General features: G+C 47.6%; 3 protein-coding genes across 3 annotated transcripts in view; all 3 read right to left on the minus strand.

Annotated features, from left to right (window-relative positions):
• Positions 1–3,931: 3,931 nt before the first annotated feature.
• LOC110099978 lies at positions 3,932–4,711 on the minus strand. Its single transcript, XM_020827323.1, has one exon. The coding sequence runs from the start codon at positions 4,709–4,711 to the stop codon at positions 3,932–3,934; it is 780 nt and encodes a 259-aa protein (XP_020682982.1).
• A 6,279-nt stretch (positions 4,712–10,990) lies between these two features.
• LOC110099979 lies at positions 10,991–12,280 on the minus strand. Its single transcript, XM_020827324.1, has one exon. The coding sequence runs from the start codon at positions 12,278–12,280 to the stop codon at positions 10,991–10,993; it is 1,290 nt and encodes a 429-aa protein (XP_020682983.1).
• Positions 12,281–14,141: 1,861 nt separating this feature from the next.
• Positions 14,142–14,305, minus strand: part of LOC110099980 — a 7,577-nt gene continuing 7,413 nt past the window's right edge. The window contains exon 4 of the mRNA XM_028700820.1: positions 14,142–14,296. Within this exon, the coding sequence (XP_028556653.1) occupies positions 14,142–14,296 (155 nt within the window). The remainder of the gene's footprint in view (positions 14,297–14,305) is intronic.

Genomic DNA, 14,305 nt, shown 5'->3' on the forward strand with positions numbered 1-14,305 from the left:
AATAACTATATTCACCTTCTCACATCTTAGCTTTATAAGCCATTGCAGTCAGTGTCATGCTCATCCTAGAATGAATAAGCTCAGGAGTGTTAGTTCCCACATTTCCATTGGTAGCAATAGACATGATCCTCTCAGCCATTATACTTCCAAAACAATTTGTCACCCGCTCCTCATTCCACCTGGTAGTTTCATCAAGCAACCAATTCAACCTGACATTTTCCAGCTCATTTACATTAACAAAGGTCGGCCAATTGTCTATCAGAGAGAGAGAGAGAGAGAGAGAGAGAGAGAGAGAGAAGGAGAGAGAGAGAGAGAGAGAGAGAGAGAGAGAGAGAGAGAGAAGGAGAGAGAGAGAGAGAGAGAGAGAGAGAGGGAGAGAGAGAGAGAGGGAGTAAGAGTGAATGAGAGAGTGAGAGGGAGAAAGTTATAGAGAGAGAGAGGGAGAGAGAGAGAGTGAGTGGGAGAAAGAGAGAGAGAGAGCGGGAGAGAGAGAGGGAGGGAGGGAGAGAGAGAGAGTGCTAGAGAGAGAGAGAGAGAAAGAGAGAGAGAGAGGGGAGAGAGAGAGCAAGAAGGAGAGAGTGGAGAAAGAGTGAGTGAGTGAGGGGAGAGAGAGGGAGCTAAAGGGAGAGGGGGAGAGAGAGAGAGAGAGAGAGCTGAACTGGTGCATTTGCATTAATATAAAAAGACTAGTTACATGTAAAGGTAAACCTATGACTGTCGTCCCTTAACAACGACAAAAAGGTTAAGGGGACATTGACAGCATTTTCATCCCAAAAAACAAAATTCTCAGAAAGAGCAAAATTGGCACAGAAATCCTCAGGGCGATTACTGTCCCTATGAGTATACCTAAAAATAACTTGTTTAAAGTTAAGCAAAAAAAGCAAGGTCAGGACCCTCAAAATTGTAATGCGCCTTGTGATGCCGGTGGTGCAAGTGTTGGAGCCACCGGATAACATTAGAACAGTCCCCCTCAATGACAATCCCGTCGAGATCAAACATCCACTCCCGAAGTACCTCCCGGATCTCCGTGGCCGCAATAACCTCCACCTGAAAGGCGTCCCAATGCTCAAACCGCTTCCCAGCCGCCGCGATGAAAGAACCCTCATAGTTCCGAACCACCACCTCGATTCCGGCCAAATAGGACGGTCGCACCGCCGCATCGACATTGAACTTCAACCAACCTGGAGGTGGGGGGCACCACAACCGATTAGAAGACAGCCCGAAAGGCTGAGGGTAGCTCCATTGCTTCAGAATTGGCATCAGATGAGTCCGCGGTAGTAACAACAGGACCGTAGCGGCAATAATCGAAGGTGGGCGGGACATCCCAGTATGCTTCAGATCGTTCCTGGCACGCCACACTTGATAGACCGCATAACAGAAGATCATCCCAAGGCTTCGGTTGGACTCAGCCAGCGCAGCCAATCCCTCCATCTCTGCGGCGAAGGAGTCAAATTTCGGCAAGGCAAAGCCCCATTTACCAAGGATACTCATCACCTTCCTCAACATATGACATTGTGTGATACAATGTTCAGTGTTTTCCTCCATGTCGCACCCCCACGGACAGAGCCGAGTGCTCGAAAGCCCCCTCCGGCAAAGCCACACATTGTTGGGAATAGCATTCCAAAGAAGCCGCCACCAATTAAATTTCTCGTGCGGGTGTAACTTCAATTTGTGCAGCCATCCAAAGTTGCAATCAGGTACCTGAACTTTGGACCGGTAAGCCACCGCCGAGAGCGAAGATCCGAAGCAAGACTTAGTGAGCTCCGGTGTATCAATCCCCTCCCCCGAGTTCGTGTCAATCTCCAAGATGCGTTACGCCATAATAGGGCCAACACAGCGATTCACCATCTCCACATTCCACTCCAATGAATCCGTCAACAGGTTGCAGACACGAGTATCATCCACCTCCTCCACATTGACAAATGTTGGCCACCCTTCGATCTTACGCTCCAGAATCCAACAATCCTGGAGAATTCTGACGCGACGACCATCCCCAATATGCCATTTAAGAATTGCCGACAGAGCATCAGCCCCCTCCTGGATGATTCTCCAGGTAGCGGAGCTCTTGGGGGTCCGAGAAGGCTGCCAGAGGTCAGGGCCGTACTTTGCAGTTATGACCTTGTGAAGAAGAGTATCGGGCTTGTTGATGACCATCCAGGCAAGCCGAGCACGAAGGGGGCTACGCCAAACGGATAACTCATGGAAACCGAGCCCCCCCCCCTGATCACACGGTAGACAAAGGTCGTCCCATCCCATATAGTGCATACCCTTGCTATTGGAATCCTTCTGACAAAGAAACCTCCGTCCGATCTTCTCGATAGAATTGAGCACCCCACTCGGCACCTCGGTATGCGCTAGAAGGTACGCAGGGATAGTAAGCAGTGCTGAGCAGATCAGCAGAGCAAGCCCAGCATACGAAAGGTGCTTTTTTCCCCAAATGTTCGTCTTATCATGAGCACTCCAAACAACTTTAGCAAAATCCGCCACCTTCAGTTTCCACTTCGGGCAGCCCTTATTAAAGAATATCGTCGACTTCTCCTTATTAACGCAGTGCCCCGTCCAGCCATAGTAATCCCCCATAATATTCATAATACGGGCAACATTATGTCTGGAGGCCTCCGCGAACACCAGGATATCGTCCGCATACAGCAGGTGCAAAATTTTCTCGGCATTGGGAACGATGCGGATTCCCAATTGATCACCACGTTGCTGGAATGCCTTAGAGAGTAATTCAGAGCAGAGAATGAAGAGGTACGGGGACAGCGGACATACCTGCCGGAGCCCGCTCGAAGCTTGAATCCAAGGAGACTGAATACCATTAATCAGCAGCGAAAAATGAGGCTACACAATACACATCATGATCCACTGAATAAGGCAGCCTGGAAACCCAAACTGCAGCAACACCTACTGCAGTGTCTCCCAAGCCAGGCAGTCATACGCCTAGGTCATGTCGATCTTCAGCGCCATCATACCCGCACATTGAAACGAGTGTTGGAATTTTCACATCAACTCCTGTGCAAGAAGCCCATGGTTAGAGATGGATCTCCATGGAACAAAGGCCCCTTGTTCGTCGCTAATGATGCTGCCAAGCATAGGTTTGATTCGGTTGATAAGAATCTTAGCCGCCACAACCTTACAGAAGGATTGGCACAAACTGATTGGCCAAAATTTTGACGGAGTGTCCGCATTGGTCGACTTCGGCAACAGAATAACCAAAGTGTCCTTCCATCTTTCACACATAGAGTTAGAGCAGAAAAAATGGAGGATGGCACGAGTAACGTCACATTTAATAATATCCCAGTAGAATTTAAGAAAAGAAACAGTAATACCGTCCATCCCCGGAGCGCGGTTGTTACCCATGCTGAAAACCGCATTTTGGACCTCCAAGTCCGAAACCTCAGCCTCCAGCTCCCCGCGAAGGTACTCCGGAATACCGTCATTCTGCTGGAACAGAGGCCAATTGTCCAGCATGACCAATCTTTCTTTCCACTTGAGCCGGAAGAAGTCCATAAATTCTTCTTGGATACAGTTCTGCTCAGACGTGCGTTCCACCATTACTATGCTGAATCTCCAAGATACAGTTCCCTCTCCGCCGCGCCGACGTAAACGCATGGAAGAAATGGGAATTGGAGTCGCCCTCCTCGACCCAGCGGGCCTTAGCACGTTGTCTCCACCGCATAGCCAACCTAGTCAGGGTAGAATTGAGCGCAGTAGCCACCCGTCTCAATTCAACATCTTGTTCAGGACTAAGCCCCTCCGGGGTGCACTCCAAAATCTGGACCTCACAAATCCGAGCCTCAAGCGACACCTTTAACTTATTCAGCTCCTTCAAGCGATTCCGGCTCCAGAAGAAAAGCCCACGTAGCGTTCTCGAACACTTGCGGTTGAGCACCTCATCCGGCCAACCAACATCATTCTTCATCCAAAGCTTCTACACTAGCTTCCACGCCGCAGGGTAAGTCCGCCATGTATCTTCAAATCGGATCCTGCGGCAACAAGAATTCGGGGTGACGTTCGCCAATCTCAGCAGCAGGGGGCAATGATCTGACGCAACACAGAGCAAATGCCGCACCGAAACCAAAGGAGCCAGTTGAATGCCAACGGAGTTCATCAGAACCCGATCGAGCCACACCCATATTTTACTATTGTTGTTCGACCAGGTATATTTCAGGCCAGTGAACCCCAAGTCATGGAGGTCATTATCAATCAACAAGGCCACCATCTCCTGAGAGACAATCGAAAAGCCAAATCTTCTGCCTCCCTTCTTCTCACTTTGATCCAGACAACAGTTGAAATCCCCGCCCACAATCACCGGGAGTTCAGCATCAATACACGAGCTCAGGACTTCCCATAAGCCCCGTCTAGTGTGATAATCCTTGCCGGCATACACCACTGCCAGACACCACTTCTCACAATTAGGAAACACCAAGTGCCCCACTAGCGCCTGATCGAACATCCTAACCATCTCAAACTGAATTTTATCATTCCTCCACAACACAAGCAGGCCATCCGATCTCCAACTAGCAGGGAAATGAGCGAAGTCCCAACAAGGGCCAACGAGAGCATTCACATCCTTTCTAGAAATTTCGTCAACCATAGTTTCCACTAAACCAACAAACATCACCTCACTACCACCCACAATGCTGCGGAGGAAGTGCTCCGTCTGCTTCTTCCGGGCCCCCCGACAGTTCCAGAAGATAATTGAAGTCATTAACAAACCAAAGGGGAGGCGTCCCTGCCGCCAGAAAAACCACCCAAAGCCTTCTTCCGCTTGCGTGGGAGCTCACCATCAGACCTTCCCAGACAGAATTCCATACCAGCATCAAACCTATTATTCAACGGCACCACAGGCCCTGCCCCGGCCGCAGTAATTAGGGGCTGAAAAGCCCCCGTCCTGGCCTGTCGGAGAGTAGACTTAATTAAGTTGGGAAGAACCTTAACTTTGCTGAAATCCACCTGCTTCGGAGGTTTCCCCAGATGTTTATTAGCTGAATTATTGCTACTACGCAATGAAGGATTATCTTTCCGCTGCCAGCGGGGCGGAACCTAGATCCACGGCCCAACGGACTCATCAACCTCAGAAGAGGTGGCACCCCTAACATTTTCCAGGACAGCAGCATCAGTCGAGGTAATCCGAGGTGCCGAGGCAGAGGGGGATTTAGATGACCCCCTCAGGTGATCATCAACGCCCCGGGGGCCATCCACCCCCAAAGTGCTTGACCCACCCAGTCTAGTAGCACTTTCCTGCACATAAGGAGCCAAAGAATTTAGGCCCGAGTGATCCACCTTAGCTTGGGTAACACCGTCCTCCACCCCCTTGGAGAGGGGGGCACGATCACCAGACTGCACCTTAGCATGGTTACTGGGCTTCGGACCACGCAACGGGCAGACATCCTTACGGTGCCCAATTTGCCCACACCCATAACATAACAAACCAATTCCTTCATACTCAACCTTCTGATAGAATCGCTTATCAAAGCCATTGATCCAAATACCGGCCATCAGCTATTTGGCCAGATTCATACGAATGCACACCCGAGCGTACTCCCGCCTTCCCCAGGTACTAGTCTGAGCATCAATCTAAAGGGGCGTCCCCAGACGCGAGGCAATCCTGGAGATGTTGCACTCATCCCAGTAATGGAGCGGGAGGTTGGGAAACCGTACCCACACAGGGGAAGAAAACCCCTCCATGGATGCCGGGGAGAATCCCGGCGTCCACCTATCCAGACCAACCAGGTTACCACCAATGAACCATGGTCCTCCGCTAAGGACGGCATCATGCGCCTCACGAGATGAGAATAGGCAGATAAAGAAGTCTAAACCCATGGTGGTGAGTTCCAACTCACCAAAGCCCCCCCACTGCCGTTGGATTTCATACTTCAACAAGAAGAACGACACCTTCTTTCCCAAAATTTTTCCCACCACAGCCTGTTCCAGCTTGGCCATATTGGCCTTAACACAATCCAAATTGAGGTCGATCGTGGTACCATCCTCAGCAAGAGCATTGATATCTTCAGGGTGACTAATCGGAATATTCTCTGGTCACCTCCACTGGTTCTCCATACGCCCCGGGCAGAAAGGTCCAGAAGTAGGAGGCTTCGCTGCCCGCGGCACCTCATAGCTAACACGGGATTTACCAGAACTGGCATTTTCACAAACATCTGGAGGGCAACTAGTCCCCATGTTCACTTCTGGGGACTTAGCCCCCATCCCGAGCTCCCCAATCGCACCCTCCCGGGCGACATCCATAGCAGAATCCGGCGACACAGGCCCCCCAACCTCCGAGTTCAGAACTTCATAGCCCCATTCAGCTACATCAGAGCTAATCGCGAGGGAACGAGAATGTCTCGGCATAGCAGCATCGACATCAAACATTTCCTCCTCATCGTGTTCCTCAACCAAAGGCTCGCAATCGTCCATTTCCATCAACGATTTTGTCGAACTGAATGCCGGGTTGACCGACACCCGCATTTTTGGGTTACGCGAATCTGCCCCAGGCACCTTCTGGGGAGAACCCTCTGCCTTGGCTTTGCCAGATCTGGTCGAAATAGATCCGCTCGACGCAGATTGCAGCGACCCCCTAAGGTCAGCAACCCGCGTTTTGATCTCCCAGCGACCCTCGACAGCTCCATCAGAACCAGATCGGACAGAGTCCCGAGCTTTAACTTTCCCCCGAGCCGCCCAATGCCTGCTTGGTGAACCATCCCCAGCCTTTTTCAAACCTCCCGTACCGATCCCCGACCGCCTCCATTCATCTCCCATCGTACCGCCGTCACCACCCCCGTTAGAGCGAGGAGGTGACCTTTGGTCACCCCCCGCCATACCAGAGAGTCTCTCTCTAAAAAAAAAAATAAGAGAGAGAAAAAAGGATCGAAATGATGCTTGAGAGAGAGAGAGTGAGTGGGGGAGAGAGAGAGAGAGAGAGAGAGAGAGAGAGAGAGAGAGAGAGAGAGAGAGAGAGAGAGAGAGAAAGAGAGTAAGGGCTGAATATTGCATATTGCATTCCTTGAAAAGTTAAAAGTACAATGACAGTATGGAACTGTAAGCCTTTGTCTTCCCAAGACAAAAAACAAAAGGGGGAAGACCTGAACATATAAGAGTAAGCGTCCATACAAAAACGACACCCCAAAAGAAAAACAGCAGGAACAAGGAAAGCCCCTTTGATTCGCAAGGAGGCCAACCCCAAATACATGTCCTAGAAGTCCCAAGAGCGCTTAAGGAACAACTCCAGAGGGGGGAGATACTTAAGTAGGGTTTGAAACAGCCCGAAGGCATCCCGTTGCTCCGGCAGTTGCATAAACACCCCTGGCACCCTAAAATATGTAAAAAGGTAAGGCCTCATTGTTCCTCAAAGGGGACAATGTCCCCGCCAATATCATCTTGTAGATTCTTCCTCCACTTCCTGGGCAGAGTGGCTATGGGTCCCAACCGGAGTAGCTGCTTCTCCAAAAAAGTCATCGGAGCCTTGTGCTACCGTTTGGAAAGATTGACTATTGAGGACGGGGAATCATTCTCCGGTCTTGTGACACTGAAGGTAACCCTTTGTTCTGTAGATGTTTTGCCGCTTGATTCGACGATCCTCATGGAAATCTCCTCCATCCGCTGAGATTCAGCATGAGAGAGTTTAGGCGGGGACCGAGGAGGCTCAGCCCCCTTTATAGGTCCTTTGGTTGGCTTCTCGGTGGGGGCTCTCGGTTTGTTTCTCCTCTTATGGGTCACCAGATTCCAATCACCAAACGAGTCCTCCTCTTGCACCCCTTGATCGTGGGGGACGGACGTAGCTTGCTGTGAGAGAAGGGAAGGAGAGAGTGAGAGACGGAGAGAGAGTGAGTGAGGGGAGAGAGAGAGAGAGAGAGAGAGAGAGAGAGAGAGGAGAGAGAGAGAGAGAAAAGGGGAGGGAGAGAGTGAGTGAGTGAGGGGAGAGAGAGGGAGCTAGATGGAGAGGGAGAGAGAGATAGAGGGAGAGAGAGAGAGAGAGAGAGAGAGAGAGAGAGTGAGAGTGAGAGAGTGAGAGAGAGAGTTATTCTAGTGAGGGGGGTTTAGGAGAAAATGCTCCATTTTGAAAATTCAAATTGTAGGGAGTGCAAGAGATAGAGGGAGAGAGAGAGAGAGGAAGAGAAAGAGAGAGAGAGAGAGAGAGAGAGAGAGAGAGAGAGAGAGAGCAAGAGAAAGAGAGCATGAGAGAGAGAGAGGGAGGGAGAGAGAGAAAGAGAGAGCGAGAAGGAGCAAGGGAGAGAGTAAGAGAGTGCAAGAGAGAGAGAGAAAGAAAGCTTGAGAGAGAGAGAGAGAGCAAGAGAGAGAGAGAGCTGAATATCTGCATTTGCATTAATGAAATCAAGTAAAACTAGTTACAAGTAAACTATCACCATATCACTATACCCTATCACTCTCCTACCTCAACAAAGACAACAATGTTGAGGGGAACTCAGGATTATTCACATCTTTAAAAAGAAAACTATCAACGCTAGCAAGCTTAGAACAACAATCAGCCGGCCGATTGCTATTCCTATTAACATGCTGAAAAAGAACCTGTTGAAATTCATCAAGAAAGAAAGGTTCGGCCCGTCCACCATACGATGGATTTTATTCAGGCGATCCCCCAAGTGTTGCATCCATTGAATAGCAGCAATGCAGTCACCTTCAATGATAATCCCATCAAGCTCCATCATCTAGTCCTCCAATACATTCCTGATAGCCTCAGCAGCCAGAATTTCTGCATAAAGAGCATCCCAATGTTCAATTCTTTGGCCCGCAGCAACAATAAGGGAGCCTTCATAGTTGCGAGCAACAATGCCAAGTCCAGCCTGATAATTCAGTTTGATAGCCGCATCAATATTGAACTTAATCCAACCTGGAGGGGGGGGGGCACCGTAGTTTATGAGAAGGCAATCCTGAAGGCTGAATAATGCTCCATTGCTCCAGAATTGGTGTTCTACAAGGTCTTGGAAACAGCGATAATGCTGTAGCAGCAATTACGCTGGCGGATTGATACGACCTTCCATGCCGCATATCATTACGAGCACGCCACAGATGATAAACCACATAATAATAAATGCGTCCAACGCCTGGGTTCTTATTAACACAGTCACCAAGCTCCTTAAAAAGCTGCTCCAGGGAGTTGACACACGGAATGCCAAATCCCCATTTACCCAGAATGGATATCACCTGTCTCAACTTATCACATTGGGTAATACAGTGATCCAATGTGTCCTCCTCATTACAGCCCCAAGGACATAACATAGACTCAGATAAACCCCTGTGAAACATCCAGGAGTTATTCGGGATAGCCTTCTTAAACACCCTCCACCAGAAAAAGTTTTCTCGAGGGTGGAGCTTCAACTTATCAAACCAAACAAACGGATATTTACCAATGTCAATGGAAGCCCTGTATGCCATAGCAATTACAGTCAAACTAGCACGGGAATAGCATAATTCAGGACTATCCACCACACTACCATTGTTAGTCGTTATAGCCTTAATCCTCTGCCCCAGGATCTTCCCAAAATAGTCTTCCACCGCCTTCATATCCCACTGCAATAAACTATCCCACAATGAGCTAACATTAGCATTATCCACCAGCTCCATGTTAACAAAGGTCGGCCAGTCAGCAATCTTCGGATCCAAAATCCACATATCATTGAGGACATTAATAGATTGTCCATCACCAATCTTCCACCTGATGATAGGACGAAGGGTAAACAATAGAACCCCAATACTCCGTGACTTCTGGGCTGACATAGCTCCTTCCATGTTACATAATGCATCCCTCTACTATTAGAGTCATTTTGCCACATAAACCTCCTAGCAATCTTTTCAATAGAGTGAAGAATACTCTTAGGAACCGTCGTATGCGTACTCAGATACATCGGCACCGTTAAGAGGGATGTCCTGATAACCAAAGCTCTGGCAGCAAAAGATAGATGCTTCTTCCCCCACAAATTGGTCTTATCATGAACATTCTTAATCAATTTACCAAAATCAATAGCTTTGGGCTTATACATCAGCAATGGCAACCAAAGGTACTCCAGGAAGGTCACCCTTCTAAAGCCAACCACTTTGGCAACCATATTCTTCCTCCATACAGGACATTTCCTATTGAACAAGATGGCCGACTTGCCTCCATTAATCTTCTGCCCCGTCCATTCACAATATGATTCCAGCAATCTCAAGATAAGGATTGCATGGTTTCTAGTAGCTTTAGCAAACACCATAATATCATCAGTGTACAATAAATGGGATATCCTTTCCGACTGTCTATTAACCTGTATGCCAAGCTGCCCTCCCCTCTGCTTAAAAGCTTTAGTTAACAACTCGGAACAAAGAATGAACAAGTAAGGAGACAAGGGACATCCTTGTCTTAACCCACTTCTTGCACATATCCATGGGGTCCTTCTCCCATTTCCAGGATAGTAAATTTTGTCTTGGTGATACACTAAATCACCCAAAAAATAAACCTATGCTTGAATCCCATCAATTCCATTACTTTCTCCAAAGTTTCTCATGTCATACAATCGTACGCTTGCTCCATATCAAATTTCAACGCCATCAATCCAGATTTCTGAGTCGAACATTTGAATTTGGACATAATCTCCTGTTCAAGCAATCCATGACTGGATATGGATCTCCCCGGGACGAACGCCCCCTATTCTTCACTAATAATACCACTGAGCACCGGTTTCAGTCGGTTGATCATCACTTTGGCCACAATCTTATAAAAAGATTGTCAAAGGCTGATAGGTCTAAACTTGGAAGGAGAATTGGCATTTTCAATCTTCGGGATCAGCACCACAAGAGTTTCCTTCTAGCTATCACACATAGAGTTATTAGTAAAAAAATAAAGAATAGCACGCACCACATCATCTTTGATGATCTCCTAGTAGAACTTCAAGAAAGAAGAATTGATGCCATCAATGTCCGGGGATCTATTATTGCCCAGACTAAAAACAGCATGCTTAACCTCCTGTTGTGATCTCCGCTTCCAGAGAAGCATTCATATGTTCAGGGATCCTATCTCCTGTGAGAAATCATGCCAATTCATCACATATATCTGCCTCTCTTTCCATTTCGACACAAAGAAATGCCAAAATTCTTTCTGAATGAGATTCGGGTCATCAACACATTCACCATTCTGTTTTTGAGTTTCCATGATTCTATTACCCCGTCTACGACCTGAAGCATTGGAATGAAAAAAATGGGAGTTGGCATCCCCTTCCTCAATCCACTTTATTTTAGCTCTTTGTCTCCACCACGTCGCCAACCTTGCCAACGTGGAATTAAGCTCCCCAGCATTTCTTCTCAGCTCACCATCTTGTTCTTCATTCAATCCATCCGCCGAGCATTCAATCATTTGAAGTTCTTTAATGCGACTTTCCAATGCAATTTTCAACTCACCCAATTCTTTAAGACGATTTTGGCTCCAGAAAAATAGTGCCTTAAGCGTCCTATTTAAAATCTCATCAGGCTGTCCAACACCCTGCTTGTGCCACTTACTCCACACTATTTTCCATGTAGCTGGATAAGTTATCCAGATGTCTTCAAACCGCAGCCATCTAGTACCATTCTTCAACTCATTGGGAGCTAAATTCAACATCAAAGGACAATGGTACGAGGCTATACGAATGAGGTGCTTAACAGTCGCCAATGGTGCCAACCTGAGCCCAATAGAGTTCATAAGAACTCTATCTAATCGCACCCAAATCTTACTGTTACTACTCTTGTTATTCGACCAAGTATATTTCTGTCCCATAAAACCCAGGTCATGCATATCATTAATAAACATAAAATCTGCCATCTCCTGTGCACCAATAGTGTAGCTGAATTTCCTTCCACCTGTCTTCTCCCCCTGGTTCAGACAACAGTTAAAATCTCCCCTAACTATAATTGGGAGATCAGAGCTAACCAGTGGGCCAATCTGATTCCATAACAGTCTTCTAGTATGATACTCTTTGCTAGCATAAACAATAACAATTCCCCATTTCTGTAAATTGGGTAACACCACATTACCAACAATCTCCTGCTCCATTGTCATAACTACTTCAAACTGTACAGTATCTTTCCTCCATAAAGCCAACATTCCTCCTGATTTACCCACAGCAGGAACATGAAAAAAATCCCAGTTACAACCAATGAGTTTATTAATCTCTAATCGGCTGAAGTCTTGCACCATGGTTTCAATCAAACCAACAAAATTCACCTCATTATTGCTAATGAGGCTACGCAAGTAGTGCCCAGTTTGCTTCTTACGGGCACCCCTGCAATTCCAAAAAAGGATGGACGACATTAATAAACTAAAGGGGAAGCGTCCCCGCCGCCTTGTTCCTCCCCCATCTCATAGATTGTAGCTTCCACTATCTCCTTTTTCCTTTTCCTGGGAGCCTCCAAAACAGGTCCCAATTGATTAAGCTTCTTCAGAGCATTGGCTCTGTTAGCCATTCTAATACCAACCGTGAACGGCAACCTCTGCTTGAACCCCATCTTACTCTGCTTATGAGTGGGCTTCAACTCACTATCTGGCACTTGAACTTTATTCAAGTCCACTTGCTTTGGAATGTTGAAATTCTGTTTGCTGCCCACATTCTCCTTATTCTTGCCCTGTGCTCGTGTCGTTCTTCTTCTTCGTGGGGGAACTTGAATCCAAGGACCCGTATGATCCTCATTATCCTGTGATCCTTCCTCCATGACAACTTTTCCCCCATTACATTCATCATGTGCTTCAGCATTCCGCCCCTTCTCACGGATGTCAACAGCTTTTCCTTTGCCACCATCCTCTGTTTTAACAATAGGTAAAACCATTTTCTTAGTTTGTATGGGATCCAATTTCCCATTCCTACCCAAATTCTGGGCAGAACTCCCATCTCCTTTGCCACCCTGCTTCGAATGTTCCTCTGCTCTTCTGGTCTCATTCCCCCCTTGTCCAACAGCTCTAGCTGGACAGAACTCCTTCTGATGCCCCACTTTTCCACATCCATATCATAACATCCCAATGCCTTCATATTCTACCTTTTGGTAGAACCTCCCGTTCATACCATTAATCCAAATCCCATATTCCAGTTTCCTGTCCAAACACATTCGAACACACTCCCGGGCATATTCTCTTCTACCCCAATTTCCCGTCTGCGCATTGATCCAGAGCGGCACACCGATCTTCGACGCAATCCTAGCAATATTGCAATCATCCCAATACTGAAGAGGAAGGTTTGGAAGACGGATCCATACCGGGGAGGATAGTCCTTCCATTGACTCTGGAGAGAATTGCGGCTTCCATCGATCCAGTCCCACGATATTCCCTCCAATGAACCACGGACCACCACATAACACAGTATTACTGGCTTCAGACGATCCCAAAACACAAACGAAGCAATCATGACCCAGCGTAGTTAGCTGAAACTCCCCAAAACGTCCCCACTGACGCTGGATTTCATTCTTCAGGAGAAAGAATGAAACTCTCCTTCCCAGGATCTTCCCAACGACAGCCCTTTCTAATTTGGCCACATTTGCCATAACATACTCCATGTTGAGATCAATAGTGATCCCATCATTAGACAAAGCATTTATCTCCTCTGGATTTTGGATCGGAATATGCTCAGGCTTCATCCAAGCATTACTCGCACCACTAGAGAATAGCGGGAATCTATTCTCAACTTGCATCTGAGCCTTTCCTTTCACAATTTCTGAGCTCCTAACTGAAGCAGCATTCCCACAATCACCTAGAGGGCTGTTTTGCTGATTATTCAATCCAGCAGTACAAACCTCTATTTCATTCGCCCCTACCATTTCAACCACTGCTGATTCCCTTACCAGCTCATTTCCTCCAGCATCATCCATAATAACATTGTTCTGATCATTCAAATTAGAACTAACCTCCATCACGCATTCAACTCCAATCATCGGATCAGCAATCGCCAATGACTGTTGGTCGCCAATCTTCATCGCATTCGTCCGACCCGGCATAGCCGCATCGACATCGAACATCTCTTCCAGATCTATGCTCTCCTCCTGCACCGATTGTAGTTCTTCCACCTCCATTGAAGATTCCGTCCCAACAAAGTTGGATTAATCCTCAAACTCACTTTCGCAGCTGGCATCAGCTCCATCTTCAAACTAGAAGGAGGATCCTCCCTCTTCATAGCATTCGCACACGTCTATACGCCACCCTTAGCAATCGGCATTGCCATTTTCAGATCCAAGCTCTTCGGCTTGACCTCCCAACGGCCTTCCGATGATCCCTCCGATCCCATCTTGCCAGTTTCCCGCGCTTTGCCTTTCGACTTCCCAGTCGCAGATTTGCTCGGAGATCCTCCCGATC

Source organism: Dendrobium catenatum, unplaced genomic scaffold, assembly GCF_001605985.2.
Source record: "Dendrobium catenatum unplaced genomic scaffold, ASM160598v2 fragScaff_scaffold_1595, whole genome shotgun sequence".
NCBI classification, from domain to species: domain Eukaryota; kingdom Viridiplantae; phylum Streptophyta; class Magnoliopsida; order Asparagales; family Orchidaceae; genus Dendrobium; species Dendrobium catenatum.

What these genes read in the sequence shown, in the direction of transcription:
- LOC110099978 (XM_020827323.1), bottom strand. Translation starts at nt 4,711, where the DNA reads ATGACTTCAATTATCTTCTGGAACTGTCGGGGGGCCCGGAAGAAGCAG.
- LOC110099979 (XM_020827324.1), bottom strand. Translation starts at nt 12,280, where the DNA reads ATGTCGTCCATCCTTTTTTGGAATTGCAGGGGTGCCCGTAAGAAGCAA.